Source organism: Myxocyprinus asiaticus, chromosome 42 (assembly GCF_019703515.2).
Source record: "Myxocyprinus asiaticus isolate MX2 ecotype Aquarium Trade chromosome 42, UBuf_Myxa_2, whole genome shotgun sequence".
NCBI classification, from domain to species: domain Eukaryota; kingdom Metazoa; phylum Chordata; class Actinopteri; order Cypriniformes; family Catostomidae; genus Myxocyprinus; species Myxocyprinus asiaticus.
In genome coordinates, this window is record NC_059385.1 from 17,312,040 (window position 1) to 17,329,219 (window position 17,180).

Below are 17,180 nucleotides of genomic sequence, written 5' to 3' on the forward strand. Positions count from 1 at the left end.
TTTTGAGAATCGATTCAGAATCATTTGAGTATGAATCGTGATGCATCGCTGAAACAATTTTTTCCAACAGCTCTAATCCCTAGTCCCCTTCACATGCTATTACAGGATGGATTGACCTACTGTATAGGAGAAGAGATGTGTTTACATTCCCTTTGGTGACAAGACTTTTCCTGGAAATGCATTTTCCCACAACACCTCAGTTGTTACATAATGATTATGTTTAACTAGATTAATGCCATGTTTGGTCGCATTTTGTCCATAATTTACTTCCATCTAACCAGTGGAGCCATTTGTAAAGTTGTGGGATACCTACAAGCACCAGTACCAGAGAACCTGCAATGTTTTGAACAATGTGTCCAAAAATCGGGAGGTATGCATACTGTGTGACATTAGTTATCTGATTAGGACACATTATACATGAAACAAGCATATTACGCAATGTGCTTGTGGCAGAAGTACAAATATTAACCAAATTCTGTAACTTTTTCATTCAATGAATTTAATCAACATGGTATGTGTTTAAAAGATAAATATCATAGTTCTCTAGTATGCAGTACAGTATATTATGTTAAAAATCAATTGTACATTTTCAAAGTATTTCTCCATAAATTCTATTAAATTTTGAGTTAAATTTAAAGTAATTAATTAAGTTAACATTTTAAATCTGCAATTATATATAGTTTAAATAAATTCTATAACTTTTCAGTAATGTTTGTGTTCTTATAAGAAGTCTATTAAATATTGGAAATTCAGTACACTTATCGTGTTCATGTGTGTGTGTGTGTGTGTGTGTGTGTGTGTGTGTGTGTGTGTGTGGGCATGTTTTTGTGAGTTACGAGGACAATTTTTTAGGTTACAAACTGGTAATTACTAGGGTATTGTGCTATAAATGTGGTTTATGAGGACATTTCTAGTGTCCCCATAATTTAAATCGCTTAAAAAATATACTAAACTATGTTTTTTTGAAAATGTAAAAATGCAAAAAGGTTTCTGTGAGGGTTAGGTTTTGGGGTAGGGTTAGGGTTAGGGGACAGAATCTATAGTTCGTACAGTATAAACATCATTATGTCTATGGAAAGTCCTCATAAGAATAGGTAGACCAACATGTGTGTGTGTGTGTGTGTGTGTGTGTGTGCGTGCGCGCGCGCGCGTGCGTGCGTGCGTGTGTGTGGGCAGGTTTAAGTGGTTTACGAGGACATTTTTTTTAGGTTACAAACTAGTAATTACAAGGGTATTATGATATAAATGTGGTTTATGAGGACATTTCTAGTGTCCCCATAATTTAAATCACTTGATAAACATACTAAACGATGTTTTATTGAAAATATAAAAATGCAGAAAGTTTTTTGTGAGGGTTAGGTTTAGGGGTAGGGTTAGGGTTAGGGGATAGAATCTATAGTTCATACAGAATAAAAAACATTATGTCTATGAAGAGTCCTCATAATGATAGCTGCACCAACATGTATGTGTGTGTGTGTGTGTGTGTGTGTGTGTGTGTTCGCGTGAAAGAGAGAGAGAGAGAGAGAGAGAGAGAGAGAGAGAGTGCATCTGCATGTGGCCACAGCTTCTCACGTAGATGTATTCTGACAGGAAATTGAGGAAAGCATGCTGACTGTCGACACATAAATATCTATGGTCATAATAATCTGTGTTCAAGCAGTGCCTTGTACATATAAAGAGTTTAAACACCAAAACTCTAAAGAACACCATCATCTCAAAGCCAAATAAAGCCAAGAGTAGGAAAAGGTTAAAGTGATGTCAGTCATACCTACACAATTCTACTCTAGATATAGTAAGTGCATATCTCCATTAAGTTGTTTGTGTGTCTGCCGATTCAGGTGGGCAGAAAACACAACTGGACAGCTGAAGTGAAACCACGCGACTGCCGATAGAGACAGAATAGAGAATTAGGTTTTGGTAGACGATGAAAATAAAGCTGTTCCTGTCTCTCTCTGGTGGTGTAGCTCATTTCCTGTGCTCTGCTGATGCTGTTGTTTGCCACTTTCCGTTAAGATTGTTGTCCTCACCGAGATGGCTGAGGCAACTTATAAACTTCTTATTCTTTTATGCATTACACGAGGTAAGAGTGGCATGATTCTCTATTTTCTTTTTACAAAGAACATTTTATACTGGCTTTCAAAACTGGCCCTTTTTTTAATCATAAAGCAGGGTAACTAATAAGGTCTCTTTTGTTTAATGTACATAAATGAGACTACAGTCCAACTAAAAAAAAAAAAAAAAAGAAAAAAGAAAACATGTTAAACCAGGCTAAGATGGTTTGTTGGTTTTAGATGGTTTAAACTTGTTTTAGCAGTCTTCAGCCGGTTTAACTGGTCAGCCAGCTCGTCCTCCAGAATGAACAGCTAACAAGTCCCAGAAAGCCATCTAAAACCAGCAAACCAGACCAACCTGGGAGACCAGATAGGACTGGCTGTTTTTTTAACAGGGAGTTTAGATTAAACATTTTCTTGTGTGTAAATGGTTTAAACATCATTGATTTAGATGAGATGTATTATTTCTAACCTGTCCAATGAAGTAATCTGTGGTTTTATGTAAATTCATTTACATAAAACTCATTAAATTGTTTGGCAGGAACGTATTGCCTTGTTGTACATCATAATGAGTCTGTAACTGCTGTGGAGGGACAGAATATCAGCCTGCCCTGCATTGTGGGAGAGGAGCATGATGTCAACATTAACCAGCTGGAATGGATTAAAAAACAAAAGGAAAGTGATCAGAAGATCGTTGTGTTCAATCCTCAATTCTCAATATATTATTTTCTCCAAAATTTTCATCTGCAGTTGATGAACAGTTCAAAAACAGGGAAGTTCCAGGGCTCTATTCTGAACCTGCATAAAGTAAAAGTGAATGACAGTGGAAATTATATTTGTGAAATTACTTCTTTTCCGAATGGCTCATTTAGAAGAACTACGCAGCTGCAAGTTACAGGTAAATGGGTTAACCTTCATTCTCACGATTACATATTTGATATTACATTTAAAAGTGAATAAGCATAAATGTGTCTGCTAACTTCAGAGCTTCCAGTATCAGTGAAGCTGTCATATCCATATGGATTCATAAAAGAGGGGGATGAAGTGAAGATCACTTGTTCAGCTAGTCATTCACCACTCCGTTATAAACTGCAACGGTCAAAGGTAAGTCAGACGAACAGTATGTGCAGACCACAAAAAAATATCTTTATATCACAGTTTTTACAACTGTTAGTCAAATCTGCATTCTTATGTATCTGCTTCTTTTATGTTCTTTGCAAAAGTAACTATTTCTTTATTGTTGTTTTTTTCATCACAGGAAAAGGTGTTTTTGCTGGAAAGCTCAAATGGAGAGTTTATTTTACAAAATGTCACCAGAAGTAACAGTGATCTGTATGTCTGTTTCCCTGAATGGGACTCATTAGCCCATAATCAGCAAGGTTTCAACACCACCATGGAACTGACTGTGAATTGTGAGTATTCTTATTGATAAAACAGATCAATTGTACCCAAAACTAAGAGAAGATTTTTTGGGCAACCACACAGGAATATTTGTCACTGTTACATTATTATCTTAAAAGTAATAAATTGATATAAAAATAATTTATTTTGTTTTAATCAGTTCTTGACAGCATTGAGTGTAACACAAGCAGCCCTTTACAAGTCAGTGCTGGTGAAGATGTGGTGATATCTTGTAAAGCAAACACTTCTCAGTCCTTGCAGTACATTTGGATGAAGGTATGATTGTTCTAAATTAAATTTTAATGTTTTAAATACCTCAGCTTGTTTAAAATTACAAATGCATATGATGATTTTTAGGGTGACACAGTAGTGTCTTCCTCTGACACTTTGTCTCTGAGTTCTGTGACTTCGGATCATTCAGGAATATATCAACTGACAGCTGCCTTTCTGAACAATCAACTCCAGGCGGACATTGATCTTTCTATCCAAGTTCTCACAAAGACAAGTGAGGGTAAGAAAACAAAGTGTTGCAATTAACTATTCCTTGGTAAAAGTAATGGCTTTTTAAATAATTTGTAACTATGAATAACAGACCATAAAACCTCAATTTGCTCAAAGCAATGTTCACTAAAGAGCAAACAATGGAAACACATAACAAAATCATTGAAACCATTAGGAATTAATTATACATTTTTAAACAGAAGTTAACAGATCAATTTCAACAACCCTTTTTCAAAGCTCTCTAAGACTTCTTGTTCTACAAAGGTACTTGTCAAAGCCAAGACTTGAACTTGGGTCTCCAGCATGAGAGTAAGACTCTCAACCCTTGAGCCACTGGAGGACAGTGAACCAAACACTAAGACGCACTTAGGAGAGGTTGAGATGCAGAAAATATTTTAAAAGTTCAAGCAACAAAAATCTACAGCTGGAGCAAAAAACAGCAAAAAGTAATTCTCAAAAACAAAACCAGTCCAAAAAGGGCATTCCACAAAAATATTCACAAATTCCAAAGATCTTAAAGCAAAAAAATAAAATAAAATCTCCAGAGGAGAAAGTTCACAAAAAAATAAAACAGAGAAGTGTATTATCCAAAGGCAGAGATAATCAAATGTCACAGAGATTAGAGAACACTTACTCAGGCAACTGGCTTCAGAACAACTAAACACCAAGCAAAGAAACTAGGAGACAGAGTAACTTAAATACAAACAGCTGAACGAAACACATGTGAACCTAATAACATGAGGACCTCTAGAGGACAAAACACAACACAAGCAAAATACTGACAGGACCGTAGGGACGTAGAGTGGGGGCAGGTCTGCGTCTACGATTAGCCTGTCGCTGGTACTGCTGGGAGACTCTAAGGAGCTTGTGTCGAGCCTTCTTCCAAGTCAGACAACAGTGTCAGAAGAACTGCAGTGCGGAGGGGACTCCAACTTCAAATTCTTGGTCTGGGAACAGTGGAGGGGCATAACCAAACTGGCATTCGAAGGGAGACATGCCTGTAGCCATGGAACGTAGAGTGTTGTGGGCATACTCTGCCCACATCATGAAGGATGACCAGGAGGATGGGTTATTGGCAGTCATGCACCTCAGAGTAGTCTCCAGATCCTGGTTTAACCTCTCCGTTTGGCCATTGGACTCAGGATGGAATCCAGAAGATAGGCTCACTGTTGCCCCCAAAGTTGACAGAATGCCCGCCAGAATCGAGAGGAAATCTAAGGGCCTCGATACGAAACAATGTCCTGAGGGATGCCAAAAACTCTAAAAACATGGTTAATGATCAACTCCGCAGTTTCTTTAGCGGTGGGTAATTTGGGCAAGGGAATGAATCTGCTAGCCTTAGAAAATCTGTCAACAATGACCATAATGGTGGTGTTACCTTGGGATGGCGGGAGTCTGGTAATGAAATCCATGGAGAGGTGTGACCAGGGTTTTTGAGGTATAGATAGAGGATGGAGAAACCCCTGAGGTGAGCGATGAGAGACCTTCCCCTGATTGCATGTGGGACAGGTGCTTACAAAGGTTTTGGTATCCTCCTTGATGGTCGGCCACCAAAACAGTCTCTGGAGGAATTCAAGGGTGCGAGTAGTGCCTGGATGGCAGGTCAGACGAGAGGAGTGACCCCATTGGAGAACCTGGGAGCGAACAGCTTTAGGGACAAATAAGCGGTTGGCTGCACCTTCTTCACAGATGAGGGAGTGGGCCAATCCATGACTGCTTGAACCTTCTGGGGATCCATTTGAATATGACCAGGCTTAATGATGAATCCCAGGAAATGTACTTGGGTCACATGGAATTCACACTTCTCGGGTTTGACATAAAGGTGATTATCGATGAGGCGCCTAAGAACCTTCCTGACATGCTCCATGTGCTCATTGATGGAATTTGAAAAAATGAGAATATCGTCCAGGTAGATGAATACAAACATGTCTCTAAGGACATCATTTATCAGAGCCTGGAAAACTGCAGGAGCGTTGGTGAGGCCGAAGGGCATAACTAGGAACTCATAGTGCCCGGTGGGAGTGTTAAATGTGGTCTTCCACTCATCCCCTTGTCTAATGCGCACAAGATGGTAAGCATTGCGCAAGTCGAGTTTGGTGAAAATGGAAGCTCCTTGCAGTATCTCAAAAGCTGTGGCCATAAGCGGCAATGGGTAATGGTTCTGGATAATGATCTTGTTGAGGCCTCGGTAATCTATGCAGGGTTGAAGGCCCCCATCCTTTTTTACCCACAAATAAAAAAACAGCACCAGCAGGAGAAGTGGACTGACAAATGATCCCTGCTGTGAGGGCCTCCTCAATGTAATTGTCCATAGAGGAGAAGACAAGGAGAAGATGCAGCCCCTGGAGGGACAGGTACCTGGAAGCAGGTCAATAGCGCAGTCATAAGGGTGGTGTGGTGGTACCGAGATGGCTTTCCACAAAAATTTTCAAAAATTCCAAAGATCTTAAAGCAAAAAAATCTCCAGAGGAGAAAGTCCACAAAAAATAAAACAGAGAAGGGTATTATCCAAAGGCAGAGATAATCAAATGTTACAGAGATTAGAGAATACTTACTCGGCAACTGGCTTCAGAACAACTAAACACCAAGCAAAGAAACTAGGAGACAGAGTCACTGAAATACACACAGCTGAACGAAACACATGTGAACCTAATAACACTAATTACAAGTAGAGAAAACTGGGCAAGAGAGTGCCATGAGGACCTCTAGAGGACAAAACACAACACAACACGAGCGAAATACTGACAGTACTTGAGGTGTTTTTGTTTGTGTGTGTGGGGGGTAGAGTTTGGGTGGTTTACGAGGAAATTTTTTAGGTTACAAACTGGTAAATGCAAGGGTATTATGCTATAAATGTGGTTTATGAGGACATGTCTAGTGTCCCCATAATTCAAATCGCTTAAAAAATATACTAAACTATGTGTAACATTTTTTTGTGAGGGTTAGGTTTAGGGTTAGGGTTAGGGGACAGAATCTATAGTTCGTACAGTATAAAAATCATTATGTCTATGGAGAGTCATCATAAGAATAGCTGCACTAATGTGTGTGTGTGTGTGTGTGTGTGTGTGTGTGTGTGTGTGTGTGTGTGTGTGTGTGCGTGTGTGTGTGTGTGCGTGTGTGTGTACGTCATATGCTGCTTACATGTACTGTGGGTCATCCCACAAGCTGCACTATAATATTTCTATGATAAGCACTTTCTGTGCCATGCCACAGTGGTCAAAATAGCCGTGACAATGAATAAATTCATTGTGAAAAACTCAACCGCCCTACCTGTGAAAGTTTCACTTTAATGGAAATTTTAAGTCAACATGAAATCAAAATAGGAGTGTTTTGTGTTCAGTACAATTTAAGCTCAATCGACAGCATTTGTGGTGTAATGTTGTAACATAAAAATAATATAAAATAACATAAAATACACAGTTTCAAAAGTGTAGCCATAATATTTAAACATTATCCAGTATGTGTTAACATTATTTTAGTGTGATAAAATCACTTACTAACCTTGTCAGTGGAAAGTTATGTCCAATGATGACGTAATGCCGATAAACCAAGTGGGTGATTTTATCACACTAAAATCATGTTAACATGCACAATGTTTATGTCTTGTGGCTATACTTTTGAAACAGTGTGTATTTTAAAATTTTTGGACTGGCCACATTCACTTCCATTGTAAGTGCCTTACGGTAACCGTGTTTTTTTTTTTGGTTTGTTTTTTTTTTTGCTTTTCTTTTAAATAAACGAGGGACTAGTCAAAGATATTTTCTGTGCTTGTGCTACAAATGCTGTCAATTGAGCTTAACTTGAACTGAACCCAGAACATTCCTTTAATACAGTGTTTCCCAACCACTGTGCAGTGGCACACTAGTGTGCCGTGAAAGATTGTCCGGTGTGCCGTGGAAAATTATCAAATTCCACAAAATAAATAAATGCATGAAAAAAAAATAATTTCAGGGATCCAAACTCCTCACCTTTCGGAGAAATTAGCCATTTTGAAATCATAATCGGTCACTTTTGTGATTGTGAAGAGCAATGATTAATGTGCAAGTGTGACTGATATTTATACACGTTAAGGGTCTTTCACATGACTCTCATCAGCGCTGCAGAATACACTGAAGTCTATGAAGTGATGTCACTTGACACCAAAGTGTTTTTCACACACACGTTTTTGCTTCACCGATAATGTCTTTGAGAGTACTAAGCAACAAGAAATATTTAAAAACTGTCCAAATTTGTGAAACAGAAGCAAGCCTCACCAAAACACTCTTAATTTTGCAGCTAATTCTGCACATCTGTAAACTTGAATAAGCTTGAATCACTAAAATAGCTTTTAGCTGATTCTTTAAAAAAAAATATCCCCAGAAAAAATGTTCGTGGACCAGTGATTGTCTTACCTTTTTCACCCCTCATGAGTTTGCATCCCTGTAATTTGTTGTGGCATTGCAAGAACAAATCTACAAATTAGAAAAGAAGCAAATTTGTTGTTTTTTCATTACTCATTTTGCGCTCTTGCCACCTGTGACCTCACACAGCATAGCCTACCTATGTGACTTGTTTTTTATTTATTTATTTTTTGCATAGCCAAATTTCAAACATTACAAGTAAACACGCTACTAAGACAGACAGAAAACATGGACAAGTTCTTGAAAAGGAAAAATATTGACGATGGTTAGCCTATGTGGAATAGTGGTGTGCCGTAGAATTTTTTAGTCTTAAAAAGTGTGCCGCTGCAGCAAAAGTTTGGGAAACACTGCTTTAATACATGTCTGTCTGTCTGTCTGTCTGTCTGTCTGTCTAACTATCATTGGTCCTGAAGATTATGTGCAACAACAAAAAAATGTGTTAATGTATCCTTATGTCAGTTATTTATTTGTACTTCTCTTCTTCTCTAATGATTGATATTGAAGGAATTACAATGCAGACAACACATTCTGTAGTAAGAAGCTTCAGCACTGCATATCCATTTCTCAGTCAAACCACCAAACATCTGAGCAACTTTATTTCAGTGGAGACCAGCTCATGGAACAGAGACACTGCTGTGACAACAACAGAATCTGGTCACTTACAGACAAGCACAGCAACATCACATGCTACTATGTCAACCCTTGAACTCAGCACCAGACATAAATCTCCTTTCATTGGCAACTCTTCTCCTCCCCCTGTTGGCATTGCATCCACATTACATGCAACCACTGTAAACTCTACACGCACCTCATATGAAGTAAATCTGAGCACAGCTCCAGATCCAACAACCAGAAGCAAAGTTTTTACATCTGCTGTCCTGGAGAAAAACATCACCGCCAACTCCACAATGATTGGCCCCAGTGTGACAACACCAAAAGGTACAATAACACAAACATTCCTCTCCTGATAGTCACTATGAAATAAATTGAATCTAATTACTTCCTTAATATGTTGTTCCAGGTCTTATTGTGCACGATTCATAAGTGTTTAAAAATGTTTTCTCTGTAATTTTTCACATATAAAAATGTAGTAACTTGTTCTACCTCTGAAACAATTTTTTTTTTTTTTTTTTTTTTTTTTTTTCCAGGCTGAAAGTAGACCCTGCAGGCTCTTAGTTAATGTTAACCAATGGCCAAATAGCTATTAAGGCTTTGTTTTAGGCTACTGTTATAGATATTGTTGTCTTTCTAAAATCTTGCCAGTAAGAAATGCAGTAATTTAATGGCAGTCAAAATAAATGTAATTTTTTGGGATATGTTCGAAATACTTTTGGGGTAAATCTGAGCATGGAACGCCCACTTTATACAAATTCCCAAAGGATATCAAGTCCTGCCATACATTCTTTCCACATTGAATATCCTGCTACACTCAGAAATATATCACATTACGGAAGTAAAATGTGTTGCGAAAGCTATTTAATATTGAATTTAAACCAGGGGGGCCAAATTAGTCCCAGGTCCACCCAGAATATTAGAGATTACTCTTTGACTTCAAATATATATTTATAAAATAGTTATAAAATGCATAAATTCTGATTTCTGAAAGTGTGAAAGACCTGTTTGAATGTACTGATTCTCTGTTTTTCTTTTTTCTTTTTTTTCTTTTTTTTTTTTTTTTTTTTTGTGGTAATTTAGTTAAAAAATAAATAAATACAAATTAGCAGAAAACTTGGCCCATCCATTTTTATTGAGGCCCATCCAAAATTAATTTCCTGGCTACACCCTTGATTTAAACAAATTAAAGTTATTAGTCATTCATGATAGCTTGTGATTGTTGTTATTAATGTGCTGTTTAAATATTCGTACAGACCTGCACAACAACAAAAGCAGATATGCATTTGGTTGAATTTAGCAGGCCAGTTTGGAAACCTCACATATCTCTTTTTCTCTCTGTTTCCCTCTCCAACTCTCTCAAGCCTCAAAAAGCTCTGCATATATTGCTGTCCCAATTGTGTTGCTTTTGCTAGTGTTGATTATGCTTCTGTACAGAAGACATCTCAACCAGAAAAGGTGAGACACAAAAAAACATTTGTCCTTTTACATTGTGGCTCATAACATTAATCCCTTTATTTGCATTTTCACTTTCTCGTTTCAGAATGGATATGCCACCCCCATTCAAACCTCCTCCACCACCAGTGAAGTACACATCAGTGAGGAACCAGGACGTCCCTATGACTGATTTTCATGCACTTTAGCGCCAACCACAGACAGTGGGCAAATGCTGACTGACTGTTTCTATTGTGGAAAGATTTTTCTTTGGACTTTGCATTTAGTTATATTTTTTTGTTCATGTGAACAAAAGTCAAATGTGATATGTTTTTGTTTTTCTATCATGTGTAAGTATATGATTTAGTGTTTCTGCTAAACTATGTCTTTGTGTCTTTCTGAATCAGTTGTAGATAAAATCCTTCAATCCTTTAAGAAATGTTTGATCTTTTAACCCACCTATTCGAAATTTAAAATTAGCAAATTTGGTGCACAAATTAAAACTTTAACTCGGTGTGGCAAATACATTACATACGTTTGTTACTGTCTCAACTCTCGAGTTTACAAAGCAAACCCTCCTACACTATGAATGTGTAATATTTTCCCTGTAATGTGCAAAAGTTCAAAAAAGTGGCGTGCGAGTGAAGGTGGGGTCAAAAACTTGGTGAATTCCAGAAAAAGGCCCTTCTGGAAACTTTAAAATCTAATCATCAAATCAAGTATTATTTTCAAATATATCAGTTTTTGCATTCAATCACAATTAAAGTACAGCTGCATATACAATGTGAGTGTTATCTGCTTGTGTTTTCCATGTTGATTTTCCACATAAAACCCAGTCTACATGCTAACATTGGTCTCCTGTGGTGGCTTCCTGTCCTGTGGCTAAATGTCTGCTACAAGAGCTGATCATTTCAGGCTCATAAAACCTCAGCTTTCACCTCAGATAGATGGCAAACCAGCTGTTAAAACCACATCAGACAGAGTGACCAAACGGCTCAAATTTACGGGTCAACACCAAATATGGCCTCACTGTTTTTAATCAACCAAAAAATGTAAGTGTTCACAATGGCAAGTCCCTGCTCTGGTCACCATTTCTGATAACTTGCAATAAAGGCACACACACACGCACACACAAAAAGCTTTGTTTATTTTGTGGTTATAGTAACTAATTTTTTAAAACAACCCATCATTAATTGTAGAGATTATAAAATATTGTTCCTTAGATGGAATGGAGGCCATTTCTGATAAAGAAATATGCCTGATAAAGTGTGTATGTGTATTAAACAGAATGAGAAAACTAAAGAGAGAGAGAGAGAAAGAGAGAGAGAGAGACAGAGAGAGAGAGAGAGAGAGAGAGAGCAGAGAGAGAGAGAGAGAGAGAGAGAGAGAGAGATTGAGAGATAGAGAGGGAGAGAGATAGAGAGAGAGAGAGATAGAGAGAGTGCAGAGGTGCTTTTTGTACAGAGGTTTGTGCATTGTGGTTCTTTGCTAAAACAACTGCTAGGTGTTCAGTCAGGGGGACGTTTCCTGCACTTGCTCTTGTGGTCGGAAATGGAAAATTCAGAAAAAAGGATTGATTGTTTCTATGCTGAGATCATCTGTATCATGTCTTCAATGTATTATTGTACAATATAATTGTTCAGTAATTTACTGATAGTGTAAGAAAAACAATTATAGTCACTATAGTAGAAAACATTGGCAAAATCTGTGCCAAAAAATAAATATTTTTTTTTTCATTTGTGTGATTATCTTTGCTTCACGGAATAAAAGGCAGTGTTGATTCTTATATTTTCTTCTTTTGAAAATGTCACTTGAGCACCTAAATAAATGTTCCACTGAATTTTAAATATAGGAACATATGTGTTCATAACAAGATTGTATTTTTAGATACAAATTTCAGCTATATTTTGGTCTCTGATTTTTTTAATGTCTTTTTTAATGTTACGATTTAAATTCTATTGCGTAACAAATAAAATGGAAATGCATTACTACAAACAAAATCATTTTTAAAATAATTTGATTGTTTCATTTTCTAAAGTAAATGCAAGATTAGAAAAATCACTAATTAGCTACAAAAAAAATATATATATATATATATATATATATATATATATATATATATATATATATATATATAACATGATAACTGCAAGGATTGAATGCTCTTAATATACGTCTAAAGTGAAAACAGGGAAACAGTGTTTAATGACACTTCACAATACAGCCAGAATAAATGTGTCTCTTGTGATGTGAATGTTTGCAACGAATAAGTTAGCTGCCACATTTCCTGTTTGTAACCGAAAACATCTAAAGACGATAAAAATAGCAGCAACACTGGTGCATTGCTCCTTGATCATGCACACGTACAGGTAAAGGGTTTTATTAAACAAGAAGTTTATTGGACAGTTGACCCTAAAGATGTCAAGTAAGATGAAATGCTTTTTCATTCATTCAACTTTACACTTTATATGTAGATGTGAACACAAATGGAATCTGACACTATTGTATTTGAGTGAAAGTTCTTTTGTCGATCAGTAGATTTTATTATGTTATGGCACACTGAAATGCTGTTCCATTTGATATTTCATATTGCAGGTTGATTCAGTTTGATGTGTTACAGTATAATTTTTTATAATACTGGCACAGAATTAATTTCTAACATACTTAAAAGCTTCGTTTTGAGCATATGAAATACATTGCACAGTAAATACTTTGTACAAAACAACAATAAGTAACATGTAATTTAATTGATAATAGTGAGTAAAGCATATTTATGACAATGGTAATAATAGCAATATTTGCAGATTCATTAAGTTCTACATGTCATGAAAGCTAAAGTATTGTATAGTCAAATTTTCTTCCATTTCTTTTCAATGATTTAAGTTGACAAACTCTACAACATTTAAGTTAACACCTAGCATATCAGTAATTACAGTCTTTATCCCCATGGCCATAGCAATATTTATGTAAAGTAAAAAATTAAGATTAGCTTGAGTAACAACTGCACCAAGTCTGTTTTGACTAATTTTAATTTCTGTCTGCTTTATCTATTTATATTGATAACCACCAGACAAAAAATAAATAAATAAAAAAAAATTGGTTATTGTGCAACAAATTATAAAAATATATGAAATTGTAGAGAAGATCTAAATGGAAGTTAACACAATATTTATCATATCATGCCCTATAATTTACAGGATCTCTGTCTTTAGATCCTCAATGCATCGAAGCATATGTGGCTGTTTCTCTGACATCTATGGCACTGCTGATATCTGTGTGTTTAAATGTTGCACTCTATTTATTAAGAAGACAGGAAAGACACAAAGCAGGTTTGTTACATGCAATTAAAATTACTTGACATTTTTTTACGGATAATACTTTTTTATTTTTTCACATTTTAAATTGCTTGAATTCAATGAACTGAACTGTCATTTTGAATCAGCAAACAGAGACATATTTAAATGTGGAGAGGAGCCATTCCGTCGAGTTTCAATTCAGTCTGAGAGGTGACAATTAGCACATAACTTTTTTGTACAGTTGCATGTGATAATACACAGTTAAAATGTTCTGATTTAACATTTAATGCAAATGTTTTGATTTATTCCAGTAACTGGAATTATCTCATTCCACAGCCACAACCTTTTGAAACATTTAAATTACATTTAGATTTTCTGATGTGCAGGTTTGAGAACAATGAAATGGAAAGACAGGAAAATCCAATTTACGGGAATATTTGTTTAGATGGAGGAGGTGGGTTAATTTCACAGTAATACAATGTAGTTTGATATTTACATTTGTGCCATAAACGCTGTCATGTGGCGTCTATCAAATGCTGAAGGGAGGTATTGGGATGTATTTAATGATTTAATATTTGTTTTGTGCAGGACCTTTTGGAATGTCTGAGGATGTGTGCTATGAACAAATGTCACATGCAAGTTCAGCAAAACAGGGTTTAAAGGTATGGCCTTCTCACAAACCACTTTTGCATATGAAAATTGCATATATTTGGCGGTATTCAATGCACTTTTATTAATACTTGATTTTATTATTTAAATGAAAGTCAGACTACTAAACTATTGTACATGAACTAGCAGACATAAAATTAAAAAATTAAAAATTAAAATTTAAAAATGTATGTGTTAACCTTAGAAACATGATCCAGGCTTTATTCGTGTTTTAATGAAAAACAATGTTCATCCAAAGGTTTCATTTATTTATTTAATTTGATTTTTGTTTATATTAATGAAGTTAGTTAGTTAGTTCGTTAGTTGTTTATTAGATGACAACCAAAGTATTTAAACGTTAAACTCATCATAGTAGTGTTATAGTTAATATGTGTGTTTTATTGTTGAGTTTTCTGTCTCGTGCAGCAACTATTTGTTTCTTCTCACATGTATTGCAAGTTTTTCCAAACACTGAACAAAGAGCCTCAAAATCAGAAAGCAGATCTTTATATTACTTACAGTACTGCATTGAAAGTTTACAGAATTACCTCATGACAATGGCTTACTTTTGCAGATTTCATGGAATGTCAAAGCAGCAGCACAGACAACTGTGTAAAAATACATTTACACATGAAATCTATTTTTGGCTTGAACTCCCACACATTTTATAGAAAGCAGTCTTGTGAACAGATATAGGACTTTAAATAAAGGCATCTGTGGTCAGAGTTCTCAGACCACTGTGCAGCAGTGAGTATGTCAAGGGCATCATTCTTATACCACAATAATGACTTACTAGCTAGCTAGACATTCAAGGTTTAGCAGCAATCACTGTACTGCAAGAATGTACAAAGTTTTTCACTAATTTTGCTAGTGACCTTAAATTAGAGTTGCGAAATATCGTAATGTCAGGTTTACGGTGTAAGACTGAGTGAGAAAGAGCTATTCTACACCAGTATTGCACAACTCATTGCAAAATTATTTTGATGGCCTTCATTATGTTGTAATTTAACCTGAATACCAAATTGAGGCAAGGTAATGCTTGATTTAGGATGCATTGCACACGCTAGGTTTTTGAAACGTTCCGAATCAAAAGTCAAGCTATTTTTTTTACTGCTCTGTGTCACAAACTATTCAGGCTACTATAACTAGAAATACTACGTTTAAGTGATATCTTTTGTATACTTTTCCACCACTGCATTAAATGTTTAATATAATGATTTAAAAAAAGGTTTACAACCTTACGTTTCATTATCTCACAGGTCCGGCAGGGAGATGTATCTTATGCATCTTTGGATTTGACTACCAATAAAAAGCGTAGGAAAAAGAGAAAATGCAAAAAACAAGGTCAGACTCACCAGGCTCAAACATATTCGCAACCTTCTGCCCAGCAGAACTGTCTGGACCAGGACACAGAGGCTGAAGTCACCCTCCCATCCCGGACCAGCAGTCTCATGGTATCGCGCCATAGTATCTACCTCAACAGCCATCAAGTAGCCCTGGAGGCAGAAGAGAGGGAGAGGGAATGGGAGAGAGAGAGGGAGAAAGAAAAAGAAAGACAAAAGGACAGAGATGACAATGGAGAAATAGAGTTTGAGATGAGCAGACATTTGCATGAAGGCTTTGAACACACCCTCGGTAGATTAAGACCAAGTCTAGAACAGGATAGTTAACAGTTTGAGAATAAAAAAAATAAATACTTTAATATAAAAAAATGAATCACAGCAAACTGTGGCATGGAACTGGTAACAGCTCAGAAAATCCACGCAAAAGATAAAGATCATGGCTACAGTATGGTTGGCAAGTGAGAATATTCTCACATGTGTCTTTGCAAAAGTATGCAGAGGAAATTAGCATCTCTTCTCAGGTTGTATCCAAAAGGGACACAATAGAGTTTGCTACCTTGAATTTGCTTTCTTTTTTCCCTTGCATTTGAAGACTGTACAAGTACTAAGAAAAATATGCTAACAGATATTTATCTGCTTGTTACTTGCTACTGTATTTTGAGACGTTTAAGACAAAATATGTTATTTGGGCGAAGCTAGATTGATGAAAATACAGATCATTTGGTGTACCTCTGTACAAAATGAAAATAAGGTATTCTATAACTTATAATATTTTTATTTCAAAGATCTGTAATGTGATTAAATGTTAGTTATCTGATTTGCCTGTTTGTCCATAGCTTTGTAATGACATTAAAATTTATGGCGATTGTGTTTTTTGTATCTTTAACTTTGAACTCTTTGGGGAATCTCTTCATCTTTTTAATACTTTTTAACCATGGTAAGCCTGGTATCCACTTAAATACCTACAACCACAGTTGTTACTACAAAAGAACTGTGGTAACCTGGTATTAGCCACCAATGTCATAAAAAATAAAACTCTAGTAACTGTATTTTTGGCCCAATTTTTTTTTTTTTTTTTTTTTTTGGTTAAGGTTACTATAATTCAATGTCAGATGCGATTGCCTGATATCATCAACATTGTTATACATTTTTAAGTAGAGTTAGGTTCACATTATACAAAAATAAAAGATAAAACTGAAACAAAATAAAAGGATTGTGGGTTTCAGGTTTTTTTTTTTTTTTTTAAGAGATTTTGTAACCAAACAGGTGTCCTAACATTTTATCCTACCCGTCAGATTGTCATACCAGGGCTTACTGCGCATGCGCACATCAATGTTGCGTCATTTATTTATTTATTTTTATTTATTTATTTATTTATTTTGTCACTCTTAACAACACGGCCATAATTTTCGTTTGTGATTTTATCACAAAAAACATTGATGGCCAGTTTGTGCTGTTTTGGAAACATTTATTATTTGGTCTTCTGGAGAATTG

The 17,180-nt window shown here is 35.9% G+C and overlaps 2 protein-coding genes across 7 annotated transcripts; both read left to right on the forward strand.

The window, feature by feature from the left end:
- Positions 1–1,544: 1,544 nt before the first annotated feature.
- Positions 1,545–11,182, forward strand: LOC127432955 (nectin-4-like). 2 transcript variants are annotated; one of them, XM_051684497.1, is made up of 9 exons: positions 1,545–2,080; positions 2,593–2,949; positions 3,037–3,155; positions 3,310–3,463; positions 3,613–3,728; positions 3,810–3,963; positions 8,858–9,292; positions 10,330–10,423; positions 10,509–11,182. In XM_051684497.1, exons 1-9 carry the CDS (start codon positions 2,032–2,034, stop codon positions 10,606–10,608), a joined length of 1,578 nt encoding a protein of 525 aa, XP_051540457.1. In that variant the 5' UTR covers positions 1,545–2,031; the 3' UTR covers positions 10,609–11,182. The 2 variants fall into 2 exon arrangements, with proteins under 2 accessions (XP_051540457.1, XP_051540458.1); XM_051684498.1 differs by having other exon boundaries at positions 1,546–2,080; positions 8,957–9,292.
- Positions 11,183–12,697: 1,515 nt separating this feature from the next.
- LOC127432552 (uncharacterized) lies at positions 12,698–16,554 on the forward strand. 5 transcript variants are annotated; one of them, XM_051683766.1, is made up of 6 exons: positions 12,698–12,768; positions 13,597–13,728; positions 13,842–13,905; positions 14,082–14,149; positions 14,284–14,357; positions 15,603–16,554. In XM_051683766.1, the coding sequence occupies exons 2-6, from the start codon at positions 13,656–13,658 to the stop codon at positions 16,011–16,013; spliced, it is 690 nt and encodes a 229-aa protein (XP_051539726.1). In that variant the 5' UTR covers positions 12,698–12,768; positions 13,597–13,655; the 3' UTR covers positions 16,014–16,554. The 5 variants fall into 5 exon arrangements, with proteins under 5 accessions (XP_051539726.1, XP_051539724.1, XP_051539729.1 ...); XM_051683764.1 differs by having other exon boundaries at positions 12,708–12,824; XM_051683769.1 differs by having other exon boundaries at positions 12,708–12,824; positions 15,735–16,554.
- Positions 16,555–17,180: the final 626 nt, after the last annotated feature.